The sequence below is a fragment of the Corvus brachyrhynchos genome, unplaced genomic scaffold (assembly GCF_000691975.1).
Source record: "Corvus brachyrhynchos isolate BGI_N302 unplaced genomic scaffold, ASM69197v1 scaffold136, whole genome shotgun sequence".
Lineage (NCBI taxonomy): Eukaryota > Metazoa > Chordata > Aves > Passeriformes > Corvidae > Corvus > Corvus brachyrhynchos.
In genome coordinates, this window is record NW_008239080.1 from 1737979 (window position 1) to 1759862 (window position 21884).

The following is a 21884-nucleotide window of genomic DNA, read 5'->3' on the forward strand; positions in this document are numbered from 1 at the left end:
CGCTTGAGCCTGCGGGGCACCATCTTTAAGCGTCCGTGCCTGCGGCTGCTCCCCACTCCTGTCACACACCGCTGGAGCCAGCCCGGGCAGTGGACAGCAGCGGTCAGTGTGACAAAGTCCTTTGGAGCTCACAAAACAGTAATAGTCTGTATGCTGCCTAGTGAATTTTAGTAACTTTTCAATACTTGAAGTTAAGAGCTAGAATGAGAGGAAATGAATGTTTTACTCTTTCCTTTGAATTACTGTGCAGTAAATGAAGTGCCCATGTAACTTAATTAAATTTTTCCTCCTAGGTCTGTACTCGATCATTCTGTTCTGCGTTTTTCTGTGGATTCCCTTTGTCTATTTCTATTACGAAGAGAAGGAAGAGGATGATGGCAACACATGCTCAGTAAGTTTACTCTAGCAAATGCACCAAGCATTGAAAAGGCAGATGAATATAGCCCAAAAAATGAAAGCAAAAATGATTTTTTTAACTTAGAAATGGTATTAACATTGTAGTATTTGTCTATTACTATACTCCCATAAAAATCCTGGAGCAGCTCTTAGTAAGACATAGTCTGATATTCCCTAGTCTGAGTGTTGTGGTCTTGCATGAAGTGAAACTTTAGTGAGATATGTAATTAATGTCCATATTTTCATGAATTCTTTAACCTTTCTAGAATTCTTTTGAGCAAGATTTCATACACAGGAAGTTAAAACTTCTTATCTGAGACTTAGAATAGAGAACATATATAGTGACAGCTTTTAAAGTAGAGAATAGGAAGATGGTTCTGATTCTGAAACAGGTACTCAAATTTAGTGTCTTTCTACTGTAGTGTTTGCATTTTTCCTTAAAGTAGGCAGTAGTAATTCACCTGCAGCTAACACATTTACTTTTGTAATGCACTGACTTGAGACCTTTCAGGGAATATAGTAAATGTGTGCCAGTAAGGTACTACTTTTCAAATGAAAATACTTTTCTAAAGAATCTTCTAATCAATTAATCAGTATTGTTTTCCTTCTCTTTAGTTGTAACCTTAACATAAGAAGACTTTTAATAATAGCCATAATATAAAGTATTAGTAATAAGTATTTTCTTTGAGTGTATTTGCACTGAATATATCCAGGCTTCCAGCCGCAGCTGCTCAAATGTATAGCTTATGATATATATGATATATAGCATAATTCCATGTCATTGTTCATAGTTCTCAAGCTATGTGACTCTTCAAGAATGTATACTTATGACTTAAATATAAAACTACCCATGCTTTTTATGGAGTTTTTTTGTAGAATACCTATTATGCTAAGTATACTTAGTGTGCACAAATCCCTTTATATTCATTTTATGTTGATGTATTAACTTTCTCTTTAATATACAGCAGGTTAAAACTGCACTCAAATACACCCTGGGATTCATCACAATTTGTGCAGTTCTTCTCTTAATTGGGTAAGTATTTGTATTGAGCACTATTCTATGCAAGATTTATTTATCAGAGTTCTGTTCTGTGCTTCTAAGAGGTAAATTATGGTGCACTCAATCTGTACAATCAACATTATCTTAATCACTGATAGGGCTTAAGTATCATGAGAATTAGGTACCTGAAAAATAAGAGTTTAACTGGAAGATAAAATGGTTTTCTTAATTGTGGAAGTACTTGTGCTTCCAAGTTGACTGAATGTGCAGTGTGAATTAATATCAAGGACATGGTGGCTGTGACACAACTACATTAATGCTTCAGTGTACAACTGGGAGTAGAAACTTGTCCTTATCCCTGCTCATCAAATAGTGCTTTACCTTTCTCAAATGCTTTTTCTGAAATGGACATTGCAAAACAGCTTTTTAGGAAAATGATTAGATGTTATGTGCTTATACTTTCCTAAATGGAAATGCTCTCTGAAGGATGTAAGTGTAGTGTGGGGTTATACTTACATTATAATTGTGCCTTCTATGATAAAGGTTTGGCTGGCATTTGTTTAAAAGGCAAATGTTACTGAAGTGAATAACCTGTTTGCAGCAAGTACTGTTGTTCTGAAACTGCAGGTGGTAGCAGAAAATTGATTTCAGATCACCATTAAGCATGACATGCACACCAATATTGAGTGTTTCTAGTGTCTGCTGTGTCATAAGCTTTTTAGCATTTTGACTGCAGCAGTAAAGTTGGTAAAAATTGCAAAATGTGTGCTAAAATGGTCCATATCAAAGTACTGGAGTGTGAAGTAGAAACTAGAGTGAAATTAATGCTTCCGGTTGTATACCATCTTACTGGAATATTGTTTTAGTTTTGATAAAAGTTAAAGGTACCTTTTTATCAAGTCTCTTGTCCTTTTAAGTGAAAGTAAGGTATTTGCTCTTAAGAGATTGAAGGGGTTTGTTACCTTAATCATGGTCTAGAAATACTACTAAAATTTCTGGCAAAAGCTGTTTCTGACAGGTAGCTCACATCATAGGTATAGATAGATGAATTGTATAATATATCCAGTTTAGAAATTTTGGTAGTATCACCTAACTGAATCCTCAGTAGCTGTAAGCATGTTCCTTCCTCTCTCCCAGTAGTATAGAATGTGGTTCTTGGCTCCCTAATTGTCCTCTGTGCTGTTAGTATTATTCTTTAAAAAGTCTTCACAGCTTGTAAATTGCAGTGGCATAGGCCACCCCCTTTGATACTTGGCCATATGACAGTGAGATTGATTTGCAAACCAGAGAGCTTGGTACTTGGCCACTTGCCCTTGGACTAAGTCACTGAACAATGCTTCCCCAGAGGGTACAGACTTGAAACCCATGGATAAACAGCAGGAGTTTGTTTTCTAATTGGAACAGTTTTATTGCTAGTATCCACATGAGGTTACTTGCACGCTTTTATGGTCGTAATAATTAAATAGTAGTATCATCCTAATGCCCCCAGAATAAAGCATCCTTGCTACCTAAGATGCTGCTACAAAAAAAAGGTAATTCTTGTATTTCCCCTTTAAGTGAGACTGCAAGACTCCCTTCAAGGGGAAAAGGCTCAGTTTTAGAGGCAACTGAGGTGACTGTGCTGAAGGAAAATGTGAACTCTATTTCTAGTAGATTTATATATATATTAAGTAACATGTGTCTCAGTGTTTATGTATATGCTTCTTCTGAAGAAGTTACCTGTGTTAAGAGTTAGTCTGCTGTTTCCATAGCAAGGGCAGGGAGTGGCTGCAGAAGTCCAGTGTGACAGAAAGAGATAAAAATATTGGAGCTGAAGCTTCTATATGTGTGGTTTGACTGAATGTGGTAGTGAAGACTAGTCTTGGAGTAGCAGGGGATTCTCTCACTGGTGTTTGGGATCAGAGCAATGTTAAAATAGACTGGAATTTTATGTACTGGGCTTGACTCTAAGTGGCTAGGCTTAATGGACTAGAATCTTCCTGCACACAGGTTACAAGAGTGAGAGGGGTTGGAATATTTCCTGTTAAGTGCCTGACAAAGTCTTTCTTCCTGTACTTAAATGCCTAGCGTTTCGTAGTCAGACAGCCTCTGTTCTGATGGGTTTAGCAAGTAGTCTGTATGATTAAAACAGGTCAATAAATAGCTTTAAAGGCCTGCACAAGAAGGTTTTGCCAGTTCTGTGGCCAGCGGTCCTCAAATAAATTATAAAAGCTATATTAAGCTCAAAGTTTGAGTGTCTTATTCTTACCAAGATGTTGACCTTGCTCCACTAGAGATCTTTGTGACTGTTTTGGGAAACAAATCTGTTTTGTACTGCATGATCTTGGAGGTTTTTTCTGACTTCATAACACAGCTCAGTGAGCAGGATGTTATTGTCCAAATTGTTATGAGGAGTAGTGTTTGTACCTCTTGCTTTACTTGTCTGTTACAAAACAGTTGTCTGGCAGAAGTGTGCATATCTGTAACACTTAAATCCTCTGCACACAAATAACCTGATGCAGAGTATCATTAAAAGCAAAGTATAGGGCAAATTTATACTGGGATACTCAGAACTAGTTTTTACTTGTCATACTTTTCCCTTCCCATAAATTATCTACTTTCCTTATACTTTCTCTAAATGTCATGTGCTTGTCAAGGGGCTTGAGATACTGCAGTGTACATTAAGGTACCCTTAAGCAGTCTAGTATGAAACAAAATGTTTCTTTTTGAGGCTAATGAATTTTGGTTCCAAAATGAATGCCTCCCTGACTGTCAGTGTTTAGAATTAAACTGGTTACCTTAAATTTTCTAGAACCATTAGCTCTTAAAAAGCTATGAATATGTCTAATTATCCTATAAATAGTTATGCAAATTATATCACAGCAGAACTCACTTAAGGAAATAAGTCTAAATCTGGTGTGTTGGAAAATAATTTCCTAAGGATGACAGTTAACAACACTTTGATTTAAGGATCAAACTTTGCCCATCATACACTTGTGTATTAGCCCTGCCAAGAGTGAATAGTTTTAAGCTGCTTGTCTTGCATTTACTTGCCTTGTTCTGCAGCCTAGATATTGATCTAGATTTTAATCATAACTTACCCAGGTTGTGTTTTGAACAGCACAGCAATTTGCTTCTATTCTTAAAATTGCCACAGTTAATAATTTGATTTGTGTCCAGAACTCCAAGTATCAGACATCACAGCTGAGCTGTTTTGTTTGCTTGGATTACCTAAATTTATAATTCATGTGTTCCTTTCTGGGGCCTTTGGTGCACGGAACTTGAGGAGGAACTGAATTAGATGTCCATCTTCTTCAGTCAAGGTTTATCTGAGTGCTAATTGAAGAGTATAATGTATACAGTGGTCCTGCTTTGATTAGTGTCATTTGACATACTGGTTGTAGGTAGTCTCAGCAGAAAAAAAAAAAAAAACCCTGTTGTTCTTGGGGGAAAAAAAGCAAGCAATTATAAATATCCTAAAATGTTCTTCCATCTCATTTGTTCCCTGTGTGTGGTCCACAAATAGCAAATCCATAGCGGTGCTAAAATAAAAAGGACTTGAGCTCACTTATGTTCTCAGAGTCTCCTATTTCAACCATTTTTAGCAAATAAACCTGCAGTTATTTCTTTGTATCATTTGTAAGTAGAAGTGTTGCCTAACTTGGTTTTAGTACCTGTGTCTTCATTTTGCCTGGATGCTCTTTTACAGAAAGAGTTGCTACTAGAGGCAGATAAAAGAATAAATCTAAAGTCAACAAGCATGTGTCAACTTAAGCAAATGCTAGCCCTTAATCTGCCTCTTATACAGTCAAGAAGATTTTTTTAGAATTAAAATCTTGACTTCTAAAATGTCAGGGTTTTTTTTTTTTGGCAGAGTATCAGTTTGGTTTTGATGTGATGATTGCATGTGCACACAGCTGGTTTAGCCCTAACCTTTGAAACAAAAGCATGTATTTTGTACTTAAAGTTTGAGACTGCTCCTGGAATATATGTATTTCTTTGGGACTTGAAGCGGAGACCTAATAATGTAGTCTTTGTCGTACAAGTCCAAATGATACTTGTAAACATACTTTATGGACTTTGATTTGAGTTCTTGCCTTCTTTGCCTAAAGTGTTTCCCTTCAAATCTGTCTTCCTTGTGACTCGTAGACATTCTATTCCATGTGTCAAAGCTGTGGTTTCAGTGGGTTTTTGCTATGGAGGTACTGTTTTTCCAGCTGTTACAAAGCCAGCTGTTTTGTCTGTAGAGGTGCTGAAGAGTTACTCTTATTCGTTGACTTCAAATGGTGAGCCTGGCAACAGGATGCGTTCAGCTAGGGGCCTGCTTTACCTGACATTGTTCTCTGACCAGTCTTTGCCAGTCTGCTTGTTGGAAGAACAAAAATACTTAATGAACTTCTCTGCAGCTCAGTTCTCTGGGTCAACGGCAGAACTAAGAATGAAATGGAGCAGATGTGTTACTTTAGTTGTAATAATGGAAGATAAACACATCCCTTTATATTTTAATGCTTGTTTTAGAAATTATTATTTTATTTTGGCTTTCAGAAGTGTGTATTTATAAGAGAACTTGTCTCGATGTTTAGAGTTTATTTGCTCCTCTGCATAAGAATCAAATTGGGATAATAAATCATATTAATACATCTTTTAATGATACTTGAGTGTAGGGCCCTTACCTCTTTCAGGGTAAATAGAATATCACTTGTTCATTGACCTCAGACCTGACTCTACACACACTTACATGTACTCTGCTGATCTAAATGCAGCATTTGAGGAGAATGGGAATAAAGTTAAACACTGCTTTTTCTTCAGGAATTAGTGGATATCTATTTTCTTAATTTGGAAGTAGGATTCTTTTTATATTTGACTAATTAGGGTAAGAAAGTTCTTTTTTTTTTGTGTTGTAGTGCTTTTGTTCCTTTGGATATTCCTAACAAGAAGAACTCCACAGAGTGGGAGAAAGTGAAGCTCCTCTTTGAAGAATTTGGAAGTAGTCGTAAGTTTGAGATTTGTTCTGAGCTTTGCATGAGTTGCTACTCTGCTAACTTCTGTCACTTGTTCATTGACTGAACAAGATAATTAACTTCCTTGGTGACGGTTTTCTAACTCTTCTCTGCTTTCCTACAGTAAATCTTTGCAATACAAGTGTTCCTCCTGTTCAGAGGAAAAAAAAATTAGAACTCTCTTGAAAGACACTGCCAGGATCTCCTCTATGTTCTTTAAATACAGTCCCTATTTGACAGCAAGGACTCCAGTGCTGTATCCTCTGATATTTATGGTGGGGAGAGGAGGCTCCTTTCTTCCACAGTCTTCGCTTAACTCCGCTTTTAAATGCTACTTGGGCACTGAAGTTTGCTGGCTTTTAGGGTGTGGTGAGTGTGTATCATGTGTGACAGTCTTCAGTCATTTACCTAATGAAATGCAGTACTGCTGCTCACTGTAAGAATGAGACAAGTGAGTGGTTCTGTCTATTTAGACAGGAAAGTCCTGTGGGTGTTACAACTTCTTCCCTTTGCTCTCGCAGTACTGACCTCTTCTAAAATTGTTGTTCGTATTTGTTATACTTTACACTAGGACTGTGAAGAACTGTTATGAAGACCAAGCTCCATGAAATAGTATTTAACACTTAGCTGATGTAGTTCATGTGCTTAGCCAAGGTATGTTTTTGGGGTAAAGGTGTGAAGGAAGTGTTTTATAGGTGAGCTAAGACAGATTTGATGTCACTTTTCAAATGTAGTCAAAGAAGGGTAACTAAAAATTGTCTAGCAAACATTCATCCCAATGCATAAGTAGTCCATTATTTAGTGCTTCATTCTTGATATGCATCAGAGTATTGGCTTCTCTGTGAATGTTTTAGGATATAATCATGCAAGCCTTCATCAAGTCATATTCTGTATTATTCCAGGAATTTTGTACTGACTAAAAGTTCTCTGCAGTGACATACACCAAACACTGACAGAGATCACTAATCCCTTCAGGGCCCCATCAACTTTACATGTACAGTTCACTTAAGTATTCTCTAACCTGATCCTCTTACACCAAGGATACATATTCCTTCCAGCTTTTCTCCCTGAGCTTCCTGGCCTGGGTTTCCTGAAGTCTGGTCTTGCTAGTAAAAACTGAGGCAGAGGAGGCATTCAGTACCTCAGACTTGTCATGGAAAAGTCCTGTCTCACTAGGTCCCCTGCCCCACTCAGCAACAGGCCCCTATTTTGCCTCTTATTCCTCTTGCCACTTAAATACTCAAAGCCCTTGTTTGCTTTGACATCCTCACAGAGTCTTTAATTATAATATGCTCTGTGCTGTAATTTGTGCTTGTAGGCATAGGAGATGGGGAAGACAAATCTATAGCTTATTGAATGTTTTGGCTGTCTGCTTGTAGGTGTTACTCTTGCTTTGCAGGGATTATAACAACATAGGAAAAAATGCTTCTTAAACTGTTTATACAGGTTGTAATAGCAGTTGAGCTGAGATGTAAGCTGATTTTTCCAGGTAACCTTGATATGACTGTGTAGTGGGTTCAGTTCGTAACAGTGCGGAAACACCAATTTAGTGTAGTGGTTTGGCCCAAAATACTCATTACTGTTTACCTTCTGTGAGATAAGAATTAGGAGAAAAGCAAAGCAGGCACAAAACTTTGAAAGAATATGAAGAAGTTTATTAACAGACTCAAAAGAAAGAGGAAAAAAACCAAAATCATACCACACCTTCAGAACACTTCTTCTCCCCCCACCTTTCTCCCTTCTCCCAGTGACAATGTAAAAAGACAACCCTTGAGATGTTCAGTCTGTTTACCACTGCCATAATAACCTTATTCAGCTCATTTAGGAAGAGGAGTCTCTCTTGCTCATGCTGTGGAGACATCTCCACAAGAAATTCTCTCATGGCTTCAAGTATCACGAGACAGCCGCCCGGGTTGGTTCTCTGCTTGCATGTGAGTCCTTCCCCCAACTTGCAGCTTTTCCCACAACTGCTTTCGAGGGTCCACTCTTGAGCTACTGGGGTACAATTTTAAGGTTGAGCCATTCAGAAACCAAGGTTCTTTTCACCCATCTCTGGGAGTATCTTCATCTCTAAGAAGAGAGGCCCTCCCCCCTTTCCCTGGGAGCAAAGGGGTCCTCATCATCTTCATCTCTAAGACTATCTCTGGGACGATCTGTCGGAACAGAGGTCTTGTCCTTCTGTTTGGAGCAAGAGTCCTCATCTCTTCCATCTCTCCCTGTTCAAACTTCTCATCAAATTACAGCTGCTTCAGCATTTGCTTGTTTCAGCACAGGTAGTTTTGCTCACAAGTGCAGTTTGAATGCTCCACCCCCTATGCCTTCATGAAATTACAGTGGGTACCCTGATATATCATAGTCCATCACCACCATAGCTTTACAACAGATTTTCAGCTTTAAGCATCTCCTCTTTCTCCTCCCTCAGGATTTCAGCTCTTCTTTCTTTACTTAATGTCTGCAGCATTTACAGCACTAAAAGGGTTAATCTCACCTGGGCCTTGCAGCTGGAATGAAGCTTACCACTGTTGGTCACATGATCCTTTGCCGACAGTGGTGCAGCTTCAGCTGAATCTTGGCTGCACTGGAGAGGGGGAGCTGGGCCCCTCTGTCTGCACAGAGCAGGGCTAGGGGGGGGGTGTGCAGGTGGAACAGGGCCCATCTGCTCCAGGATGGCTGTGGCCCGGCCTGGGCCTGGCCTGAGCAGGTCCTGGCAGGGCCCTCTGGGTCCCTGCACGGGCCCAGCCCGATTACCTGTCCCCTGGCTGGAAGCAAGAGAGCGAGGTTGGCCTGGGGTTTGCCTATTCTTAAGTGTGGATCACAGAGGCGGTTGCAATTTTGTGTGGCTTAAAAAATTGTCAATATTCAAACTAGCCAGTTGATAGGTTCTGTCAGGTCATCAAGGAAGCTGTAAGCACCCCTTTGCAAGAACATCACTTCTGCGACTATGCTTGCTAACCTGTGACAGACTGTAACAAAGTGTTTGGCTCTGTCTTTGCTATGAAATAGAGTATAGCCAATGTTTATTTGAACTAAGAAAGTAAAATGATTAAGATTCTGGGCTGGCATGTGAAAGTCTGATTTTGTTTTCTATCAGCATTCCCTTCTGACTTGTAATTTCATAGGATAATTCAGATTAAAGAGACCTCAGGCCATCTAGTCAAATCTGCACCAAGAAGGAAGCTGTAAGGTCAGACTATATTGCTCAGGGCTTTATGAGTATTGCCGGTTTGGTCAAACTTGGAAATATATCCTCTGAGAAGGCAGGTTACAACCACCCCTTCTCCCAATGTATTCTGGTGTTGAAACTGTCCAGCGGAGAAAAATGGAAAAAAAATGAAGTCTCAGGAAAACAAAAGTTCAACTCTGTCTCTCTCCAGAGAAAAAGAAAGCCAAAAGCTGTCTGGAAAGCGAGCAAGCAGGGTGCTTCCTTCTGCTCCTGCCACTGCTGAACGCAGAGAACTGTCTCTATCTCTGTGCCCTTGAAACATGAAAACAAACTGCAAAGGTGCTTTGAAAAAGTACACTTTTCTCTCCCCCCTCTCAGGCTCAGTTTAAAGGCATAGAAAGGCACAAAATTAATTTCTGGGCATAGAACAGCAATATGGGATTCAATATCATAAAGTCACCCCAAGACAATCAGCTAGCTCTTGAAAACCCCCTAAGTTTGGAGACTCAACTCATTGTGAAAAAAATCTCTCCTCTTACCTGTTGTGGGTATACTTGCTGTCACCCATTGTCTCACACTTGACAACTATGCACCACTGAAGAACCTGGGCTCCACCTCTTTGCTAAGCAGACAGGCTGTGTTGGGTGTCTCCAAGCTTGTCTGCGTTCCAGGCTGAACAAGCCTGGCTCCCTCAGCTTCTCTGCACAGCATGTGCTCCAACTTCCAACCAACTCAGTTCTCCCCTTGCTCAGATTTATCAGTCTTAGCTGTAGCAGGGGCCTCAAAACTGGCTGCAGTATTCCCTATATGGTCCCTTCCTTTAATAGATGGGCATGCTGCTGGCTTGTCTTCAGATTGCTGTCTCCCAAGACCCTCACACAGGGGGGCCCTTGTGTTTTTGTAGAGCTACTCTACAGACAACAATTCTCCGCAAAAGGTTCTTTGTTGTTCCAGATGCTGGAGAAATAAGGACAAAATGCTTGCCTCTTGTCTTTACTTGTACCTGTTGTCCTGTTTCTATATTAATTTCCCCTTTCCTTTGTCTGTCTGCAGTGGCCCAAGAAATACAAAGATCTTGAGACACAGGACAAACATCCAATCATCACTTGGTAGTTGGTAGTGGGATTATGAAAGGAATACAAACTCATCCACTGAGACAAAGCCTGATAATATACTTCTGGTATACAATTATCAATTTTTCAGCCAGTTAGTTTCTTAATGTTCCATTGAGCATAGTTCAGACTTTTAAAATGGTTGTTAAATGTTGGTTTCAAATACTTGTACAGAAGGATCATCAAATACAGTGTGTAAGTACATTGTGTGATATGTTATGAATAGGGGTCATGCATTTGGGCTTTTTTTTCCCCTAAACTTCAGAAATAAGTCAAATTTTCACAGCTACTGAAGGGAAACTAGTTCTAGGTTTATTTTTGTGGGGTTTTTTTTGATATGTTTTAGACATAGCTGTGGTATTTGAAAGGCAAGAACATACTGCTTTTACCTCTGGGAAAGTTGTTTGATACTATCTAGCAAAAAGAGTAAAGGAGAGATTTGAGCTGTGAAGTTGGATTTGGCTGTGCTATTCTATTAGTTTTTGGTGGTTTTGTAAGGAGGCCTGTTAGTTTGGTCAGAAGAGGGGTGCAGCTCCTCATAGAGGATAGTTATGATTTCTCAGTTTGTGACTGGTGCTGTGTTCAGGAAATAAGAATGGAATGAACACAGGCTAGTAATTCTGTGTGAGCAGGAATAAAAGTTACTGTACTCTAAATTCTTGAATTAGCTAGAGGGGAGGACAGGGGGGAGAACACTAAACTCTAGTTTGGTTATGGCTTGAGTACAAATGTGAAATTGATTGCTGAAGTTAATTTCTGTAGTGGTTACTTTAAGTTTCCATGATACTATGTAACCAAAACCACTTGTGAGGTCTTGCGTGGTGAGGTTAGGGATAGACCTGAAGAATTATGCAGGTGTTAGGGAGTTAAATGCCTGTTTTATTTGGTCACTCTTGTCTTCTGCTATCTCTTTTAATTACTAGAGTTATAAGACTACAGTAACTCTACAGTCACCTGAACTCTTTCCAGTTTGTTGGTCTGTATATACATTGAGTGAAGCTGAGGCTTTTTTTGGTTGTTTGAAGGTTCCATGCTTGTCTGATTCTGGATAATGCTTTTATTAGGAGAAATCAGGTGATAGCAAACAAAACTAAGATGAACCATGCCGAATGCACATGAAAGTTGTACAAGTTACATGGCACCCTGGGGAGACCAGAAATAAACCTTCAAGAGGCATTAGGCAGCTCTGGGAGCAAGTTCATTACTGGCTATTCAGCAATTTGGGTGAATGCAACTTCTGTGAGCTTGTAACAAAGACAAGAGTCTGTCCGGGACCGTGCAATTTGGGATAAAGATCTGCTGTGGTCAAAAAGCTCTTCTAGGTAAATTTTTTTGTCTGAGTTATGAATGGTAACTGTGTCTTAATCTTTTTCTTCTTTCTCATGAACTTAAATCTCTCATGAAAACTGATTTAGGAAGAAGTGTTCTTACACATCTACTTTAAGTATTTTCAACAGGTTCTTTTTTTTTTTTTTTTTTTTTTTTTGCAGATGGCTTGACTGCACTTTCATTTTCCATTAGTTCCTTAACTGTGATTGGAATGTTGGCAGCTATCACTTACACAGTAAGTTGTTACACAAGGTTTTCAGATTTTTATCTTCATGATACTTGCGGTTATCACTGGCTGTACCTGTGTGGAAAACTTGTCATCCTAAAAAGATTCAGCAATGTCTTTAGCTCTGGATTTTCATGGTTTGAGACACTCGTTCTAAGTTTTAACTTTTTGCTTTAAGGACCACTGTTTTAGTACTGAACACAGATCAGACTTAATTTAAAAGTGTTTATGCAAGGGAATGTCACATTGCTTATGACTTTTAACAGTCACTGACTTCTCTTGCTCTTAAGCCTTTATTTCTCCACCATGATGTAGAGAATTAAATGTTGCCTTTTTTTTTTTTTTTAATTCATTGAAATGTGGTGTAACCTAGAGTTGGTATGGAGCTAAACTACTGCAGTTCTTTCTGTGACTTAGAGGGATTTGGAAGGGTTCATTCTGTAACCAATTGTAAACTGTGTGATTGAGGCTATGTTAGTTCAACTGCTTGACTTTGCCTTTATGTACAAAGGACAGGGACTGTTTTAACTTACTAGCTTTGGCCAACATTTAATGTTTATGTGGCCGTTTGCTTTTCTACTCTGTTCTTTCTTCCTTCAGTGAATAATCAGTGTGTTTGGAATGCTACATGTTTTAATTTGTCATCAAGGTGAAATTTTGCAACAAAGAAGCAGCTTTAAAGCTTAAGATAAAGCTTTATCTGTTATCAATCAGTTAAAGTTTCTCAGAAATTACTTTTTTTCTGATAGGTTTTAATCTTAAGGTTCATGTCCTTGCTAATATAATGTTTTCTTCCATTGCAGCCTGGCTCTAACATAAGGTTGTTCCCATGTAGCTTTGCTTGTGAATTCTAAGTGCCTTTGTAGCAACAGCTCCTGCAGTGAATTATTTTGAAACATTGTTACCCAAGGAGCTGTTCAGTTTCCGGCAAACTATAAATGTATAAAACTCAAGGATTTAAGAAAGAGGGAAGGGGGTAAGGTACTTACTATGTTAAGGTTCTTAAATTAGTAACAAGTGTAGCTAATGATTTTCTGTCTCTCCGGCTGGTGTCAGTTACAGCAGAATTATGGAAGGCAGTTCAGGACAGGTTCTCAGATGTGTCAGAATCCCCAACAGCTTGGTGGCCATCAGGGTCTGTGCAGTAGGTAGGAGAGCAATTGAGTGGATCAACTAGTGGGTGTCTTAGGTGAGCTGAATTGCTCTCAGCTCCATTGACTAAGTGCTTTAACCTGACCCAGATGATAAATTTTATTACTTTAAGCCTTGTCTTAAAGTGACATGGGTCATTAAATTATTCCGGCTATCTTGCTGACATCTGGATCATGTGATGGCCAAAAAAGATGTAGACCCCCATTTAGTCTGTAATAACATGTCATATTTTGTTTCCTTTAATTATAGAAGAAAAGATTAATTTCTTGTTCAACTACATTACACTGCTGAAGAGCACAAATCGTGTTCATATAGTGTTATTCTAGCCTCCATGAGACTAACATCAAGAACAAACTCATTAGCTGGGAGAATCTCATTAGTGTTTTGTTCAAACAACCAAGCATGGTTTTTATAACTGTTAGAAAACATCTAAAACGTGAGATTGTGGAAAATAAAGCAACTTTATTCCTGACTGAAATGTAAACAATTTACAACAAAAACCTTAGCAGATACGGTGCTTCGTGATATGGTTTAGTGGGCATGGTGGTATTTGGTCAGAAGTTGGGCTTGATAATTTTGGAGGTCTTTTCCAACCTTAATGATTATGTGATTCTTGGAATTTTTTCAATTTATTGCTAATATTTCCTACTTCCAATGTTATTGCCTACTTATTTTTGAGCTCAGATTGGTTGTAGGCACCATTCAGTGGAGTATCACAATATGCTTCTGTCCTCAACACTAGCTGAACCTGGAAATCCACGGTCAATAACTTCAGTGTTATGTGTTGTTTGTTTTCTCAGATGAAGACAATACCTTATCTTCAATATTGTTGCTTTAGTGTCAACATATTTACAACTTACACAAATACTGAGTGAAAAATGAGGTGAAACATCAAGCATGAGAACTAGCTGTTATCTGAATGCCTTAATTACCAAGATTTTTGGGCTAATTTGTTGCTTTGTAAACTTCAACTGAGATGTCTATGCAAATGCCTGGAGTGTGACATTGATTTCCTTTATTTTTAACTGCTGTATTTCATCCTTCTGGAACTATCTGTTCTGTTTTACAGTGGGTGTTAAGGGAGAGTGGGAGAAATCAAGGAGCTTATTTTACAGAAGTTTTGGTTGAGCTCACATGGGAGTGGGTTGTTATCTACCTCTGATGTGAATTTTTTATCATTGTTTGCAGGCAGGTGTAGAATCTTTTCCTGAAACAGTGAGCTGCCTTTGATATATGGGTGGACTGAGGTAGAAATGTGTCACAGACAGTGAAAAATACCTATTAGGTCTGTTTTCAAAGTTGGAGCAGGGTTTTCTTTATGCTGTAGTGCTTTCATAACACTTTTCCCACCATCAGTGGTGGTCAGGCTTCCATATTTAAGCTATCTTCACCTGTAACAGCGTAAGCAATGCCCTTCTCATGGTCTGAAGAATGAACTGAGTATGCCCTTGACAGTATGTGGATGCCATGTACCTGCATTCCAGTTTATATTGGTGGCTGGACTTGTCCCAGTGTTATGACATAATAAAAAAATTGCTTCAGTAATGAAAAGTTTCTGGGCTGTTGTGCTTCCCTAAACCTCAGGGAGAGGTTGGCTCAGAGTGTAGTGTGTGTTTACCAGTTTGGATTACTCCACTTCCTCTACTTCAGAGGAGCTGAACATGATTCTGGAAGGAATGACACTTTTCTCTTGTCTTTGTCTTGTGGTTGTTTTTTGTTTTGTTTTTTTTTGCTATATTAGCCTCGTGTATTAAAAAAAAATCAACTCTAGATGAGACAAAGACCTGAGTGCAGAGACAAGTCTGAGGCATTGTCTGTAATGCTTGCTGCTTACATCTCACAAGTAAGTATTTAGGCTCTTGTGTTTCTTCAGGTAGCCTTCTGCTGCTTATGAAATTGTTTATCCCAGTTTCTAAAGGTGGGAGATCTTTGTGCTTAGTCAACAAACCACTCTTTGATCATTGGTGTTAGTTGTTTTTTTTAAGCACAGAAAGAGAATACTGTTATGTAAGAGTGAACAGAAGAACAAAGACACCTATTTCAAAGTTTTCCACAAACGCTTAGTAGATGATGGAAAACAGAATAGATGGAGACACTGTGTGGTCTCTGAGTTCCTGTGTTTCTGGACAGAAGTGATCTCACATGTGGTTTATACCAGTGAAGAGTTGAGGATCTGTAGTACAGACATAACTGAAATTTTTTTGATGTTCCTCTGACTTCTGCATATCCTCAGCCTGTTTCAGTGCCAGAGTTGCTATTGTATTGTTAAATGGAAGCTAAGAACAGGTGTATCTGGTCTTCTATATATTCATTCACAGTCAAGAAAAAAAATCTATTCTAAGTGAATATCTAATAAAGGTTGTATTGTAATAAGTGATGTGTTAGCAACTCCTTTCCTACCTAATTAAAAATGACTTTACATTGAATGCTTACTATAACAGAGAATACTAAAAATAAATAGGAATGCTGTGCCTGAAGTGACTTCAGCTGACTGATTTCATCTTCAAATGTTATTTATGGAAGAAACCATGAAAGAGATGAATCAAGTGATTTTATTAAAGTCCCTGGCAGTGCAATTTATCCATTCTACAATTAGTTGAACTTATGTTAACAGTACTGCTTTGTGTGGCCTTCGGCATGAAGAATTAGATTATGGCTGCTCTAAAATTGAATTTCTGTGTTGTGGTAATATACAATACTGTGAAAAGTTGGGGGGGAAAAAGGCTTTGGCAATGTCAGCAGGTAGCCTTGAATTTGAGTAGAAATGGAGAGCAAAAGCTCACTTCAGCATGTGTGTGCTCCTAGGCTTTCTTTGTGAAAGCGTGTCCTCCTCCTTCCTCAGGAGGAGGGATACAGCAGGGTGCTGTTATTTGGATTGTAGATGGCTGCAGTTTAAATTATGGAACTAACAAATTTACCCCAAGGACTGATCTAGTTAAAACCTACTTTTTAAGGATCAGTCCAGTGTTCAGAGCCTCTCAAGGCACTGATTGGTTTAATATGTTGGGTGGAGTCGCGGGAGACAAGCCTCACGGCATTGTGGTCAGCAAGTCTCGTTTATTGTAATAATCTACACATACTTACAGTACTACTAATTAGCTCATACATATTGCAAAAGCTGAGCTCCTTATTGGTGGGAGCTATTCCATGAGATCACTGTGGTCTTATCTTTTCTCTTCCATATGGTTTCTTTCAGCTTACTTATCTGGGCTCACATCCTGTCATTTGTACAACTCCTTGCTCAAGGATTTAGTGTCCTTGCCAAGTCTGCATCTTTACTAAGCCCGCTATGTCATCATGACCTTTGCTTTTTAGCCATTCTTCAGAAAGACTCTCAACATTAATACATTACTCTGAAGTCCATGGTGAGCTGTTAATGCAATGAAGAACAGAATTCTTATCAGAGCACTGTATTGTAACATTTGATATGTTGGAATTTGGGGTGTAAGGGTTGACAGTTGAGGGACAGCACAAATTGAAGCATCATGCTGGACCAGAGTTGCGGATAGCTGCACAGTTGTGTTACCAACTGTGATGGATATGTAGGTAATGCTACAGTTCAATGGGGTTGTCATTATATTGGATTGCTGGCTTCCATTTTCTATGGCTTCAAACATCAAAATCACAGTAAATTTGATCTAGTGATACATAGAGAGAAGAGCTGCTTTTGCCATTTGAGGGAAAATGCAGAGTTTTGCTTTTGAGTTGTGAGCTTTTCCCCAGCATCTGAATGGGGTAGGATGAAATAGACTGTTGAAACTGAAGTTGCCAAAGAAATAAAACTTTTTTGGCATGAGAAGTTCCCGATCTCCTCAATTTCTATGAAGTCCTAGTTAAAAGCTTTGAGAGGTATTAGTAATAAGTGCTGATCCTGAAAGCATCTCATCCCTTGAGGTAAATCACTGGGAAGGGTACTAGCATGGAAATTACCAGCTTAAAAAGTTTCTTCTCCAAGAAAAGGTCAGGGAGAAAACTCAGAACTACTTTCATTGATAGCTTAATATAGAAGGTTGTGTATGTTTTTGATACCTACTAAAAAGCTATAGTTATGATAAGAATTAGATTTTAATTCAAGTTCCATGCTTGCTAGAAAATATCTTCAGGAGTCAAGAGCTAACATTTGAATAAAGGAGCAAATTAAATGTTTTGCGGTATTTCTTAACACCATGTCATTCAAATGAGAAGATGAGATGCAAGGAAGATGATTAAGGAGTATTTAGAGGATTTTAACTCCACAATTTAAATGGAACATAAATTGGTTTGTTCTGTTTAGTTTCCCATGTGATGATATTTGGGACAGTCCTGCAGAATGTGGCAGCAGTGTCTTCTCTGGGCAATAAAGATGTCGGGCTGTGAGCTGTGTGGTTCTTGAGTCAGAACGTTTTTCTAGTAGTGTTGGAATTCTATAGGAAAAACAGCTTCTCTAACACTTGATTGCAGAGCAAGATGACAGGTGTCTAGCATGAGGCTAAACATTTTTGGCAGTAGTGTGTAAGGATAATTTAAAGCAGACATCTTTGTTATATTTGACAAGTGTCTCACCTTAGTGAAATGTCCATAGCAGTAAATTCTCAAATTGCTTCCTTACATTTGCCCTGTAAACTTTTGGTTTTCTATCTTTGGGATTTTTTTTATTATGGCCATTCCAATGAGCAGTTGTTCTTCCTAAGGTACTTATTTTATTAAGATGTGGGCACAGAACTGAATTGTCTACATTTCCCAAAAGCTTGGAGTGTAGCAAGCACATAGGTTAGGACCAAAGCAACCAAAAATCAATAGATGTGTGGTCAAGCAGAACTCTTTTTTCAACAGCATGACTTCTTTTTAATTGTATATAGCAGTTAAAGTTGGACAAAAAGCAAAGTTGCTTGCTTCTGTGAATGGATGTAAAAATACAAAAGCTGCGGTTACATTTCTTTTGACTAACTTTGAGCTGATCCTTTTTAGCATGGTTTTCTAGAATATACTAAAATTTCATGTTACATTTCCTTGCTGAATACACTGAAGAATAATCTTTTCTTGATTTTAATTGACACTTTGGAAGATGAGGAAGGGACAAGAAAGATGAAACTAGGGAAGATGCGTATTCTAAATTTTTAACTTCTTAAGGGGAAATAATAAAATAGTGTAGGTGAATAATGTAGATGAAATCTACAAATGTTCCCATGATGCATTAATATTACTGATAAGAGCATAAATATAGATGTCATTTTCTCAAGTACATGCAATATTTAAATGAGCAACATTATTTAGACCTATGTCTTGGTATGTCTCAAGTCTCAACATAATTGGTAGTTGCTTTTCTGTTTTCAAGCTTTGTCACAAAGTCTACTTTTTTTGGCATTTTGTAAGGTATAGTACTGAAGTACAATGCTTGATACTTAAAATTGTTTTGTAAGAAATGTGAACAAGTGATCTTCGGGGGGCTCTGGAAATCCATGACCTTGATGATTTATACTGACAGCTTTCTATGTCTATAAATATGGAATAGTAACAAGAACGTGACAAATGAGGCCTGTCGTGCTGTCCTGGTTTTGGCTGGGGGAGAGTTTGAAACAGTTTTACAGATGATGTAGTTTGCATCTATTCTTTCATTAATGGGTTTTGCATTGAAATGGTTCTACATGGCCTTAGGTATTAGAACAATAGTTGTTGTCAGCTCCAGATTGCTATTAGAATTCAAGGCAGAATAACAAGTTACTTATACAATGATAGGCAGATTAATTTTTGAGTGATCTTGTGCATCTCATTTAGCATGTCCTTGAAGGATGATTATAATTGGCTTTGTAATTTTTCCAAACATTTAATAAGCATTATTTGCTTTCTTATGGAACTATAAAAAGCTTTTTTTTTCTCTGTCCTGAAAGAGGCAATGTTAGAAAGCTTAGCTTGTCTACTCACAAATAGGATGACCTTTTCGCACCTAATTTTTGTCCAGATTATGATTTACTTTTCTGCAGTTGACATTATTAACAACCAAAGAGCTTAAAACCTTTTAGAATCTGTCTTACCTTAAAAGTACTCATTCACTAGTGATAATCATTTAAGCAGACATCAAACAGCTATTGAGAAATTGAGATGTTAGTAGCATTCATCGTCATTACTATTTAATCACTTCGGTGCCAATTCTGAAATAGAAATGTAACTATTTCATTATGTTCACTTCTCTATGAAGTGATAAATTACCAAAATAACAAACTAATCTGGTGACTGGTTTAACAGCCTGATTCCAACTACACTGTTGGAGAACTGTAGATATTAAACTGGTGGATAAATTATAGTTTTGTACTTTAAGAATTGGAAAGTAGATTAATCTTTTAGTTGTTAATGCTTTTCTAAGCCTAATGGAACAGTACAGAAGGTGGCAGCTAGGCAAAACAATTATGGTCAGTATTGTAACTGAAGTAGAGTTAACTCTTTCACAGATGTTTTGTCCAGCAAGCACAAGTTCACAGGGCATAGTAGAACAGCTGTAGTATAGAGGCTGTTTTGTTTGGTTTCTATATCTTAGAAACCTTGACAGCATTTTTTTTGACCACTTGAACATTGACAAATAATGAGTCTGTATGGTAGAGAGAACATTCTGAGAAATGAAGGTGAATGTATAGCAGGATAGTATAAGGACGAATAGTAAAGAAATTGAGAAACAAGTGCTCAATGCAAGATTCATGTTGTGTACAGCAGATCGTGCAGGAATTACCATAGTGAACCTACCTATTCTGTTTGGTCAATCTGTTTCATGCTTTCACATGTTTTTTATAACAATGTTATCCAAAAAGTTACGTGCTCTTGTAGCAACTGAAAATTGGATGCTAAAACTTCCCATGAAAAACTGAAATTTTTATCAGATAACATTTTGAATTATTTTTGAAGCTGTATGGTGTGAGATTTTTAGAGGAAGCAAGTACCCCACTGTCCATGAGTGAGTTTGCAGTCTTCAGATGCATTTAGTAGGCTTTCTCCTTTACCCCTCATAATTTAAGGGAGGATATATAAACTCCTGTCACTATTTGCCATGCTTAATGATGTTCTGGAAATAAGATTCTTGAATTCCAATTGTTACTTTTGAATGGTAGTCGGAGATGGAGACATGACTTCAATGTAAGAAAGCAGATGATGAGTCCTTGTAGAGTCAGATTACTTTGCAGGAGAGCTGTGCAGCCATGCTGCACAGAGAAGGTACAGTTTCAGTCAAGGTGTAGTCCCAGTTCCTTTTGCACGGACTCAGTGTCACCTGTGCTGGTGTGACACCTGAAGGTGTGCCTCTCTTGAGGCTATTTAATTGGACTGACTGATGCGGTCAGTCAGAAGCAATGCTGGCAAGAGTGCCTTGTATTCATATGAAACTGTTCAATGTAAGCAACTGAATTGTGTCAATTGCTGTGAAAGGTAAAAGGTATCCTGTGACTTCCCTCATGGTTGGCGTAATTCAAATAAAAAGCTAATTAGGTTACTACTATATAAAAGTATTCTTCTAGACCAAAATAATTATTTAAATTGAGGGGTTTTTTTTACCTGGGACATTTGTATTGAAGCAAATGAGCTCATGCTTGACTGTGTTTCTTAAATACTGCATATATTAAAATAGATCAGCTGTTTTTAATTTGAATAGATGAATTTGTGTCAGTCTGGTTGGTAGAATTGAACATTTTGTCTTTCATGGTCACACTTTGAGGTGAAGTATTGAAACAAGCTATTGTAATAAAATAGGAATTTGAATATTTCTATCTTTAAAGCTGAGAGCATTTCTGATGCCTTTTATACAGTGTTTTTAAAAATTCTTTTTTTAATTTGGCTTTTTAATGTGACTTCACTAGAGGGCACTGCTGTGCAAGAAATGTTTGTCAATATTAATTGCTACACTTCTTGCCCAAGATTACATGTAAACCTTTTAAAAACCTCAGTGGTAACCATTTTAAAGCCACTTGCATTATATATAGACCTCTAATTATAAATGGAATAGGAAGTCATTCTGGTATGCTACACAAGTACTTTTTTGATAATTTATTGAAATCACAGGTTTATTTCTTAAATACCTTTAACCAGAAAAAGTTTTTAAGCTATGTTCATTTATAGTTCTGGTTGTGCACCAAGCTGATGAGAAAAAATTTGCTTGTTCTGTTTGATCTCTAGCAAGGAGAGATGATCCTGTTCGGGTCACAAAGTTACTCATTTGACCATATTTTTTTAGCTGAACATAGCAGATATAGAAAATGAAACATAATCAACTTCCACTTAAAGTATAGTGCCTGATGGCTTCAAGCTTTTTGCAGTAGGTGTTCAAAATTAGCTTTAACTCATTTAACTCTATTTTAAAGTAATTGACTATATTAATTGTAGTGTGATTTTGTTGTCTTCCTCTTAACTGATCTATGTGCTTATGGCTGATATGGTTGATGTTTAGGTCTTCCCACCTTAATACTTCCTTGTAAGTGAAACTCTTCATAGCTTGTGCAATTTAGAAAACTTACACTAGAAGTTATGGTTTTCAGCAAAAAACCTTCCTGGATCTTTTCAATAGTCAAGG

General features: G+C 37.9%; 1 protein-coding gene across 1 annotated transcript in view; it reads left to right on the top strand.

Annotated features, from left to right (window-relative positions):
* LMBRD1 (LMBR1 domain containing 1) overlaps window positions 1–21884 on the top strand; it is a 73276-nt gene that overhangs the window by 15652 nt on the left and 35740 nt on the right. Inside the window, exons 5-8 of the mRNA XM_017739209.1 lie at window positions 294–391; window positions 1362–1429; window positions 6280–6368; window positions 12141–12214. Coding sequence (XP_017594698.1) covers window positions 294–391; window positions 1362–1429; window positions 6280–6368; window positions 12141–12214 — 329 coding nt within the window. The remainder of the gene's footprint in view (window positions 1–293; window positions 392–1361; window positions 1430–6279; window positions 6369–12140; window positions 12215–21884) is intronic.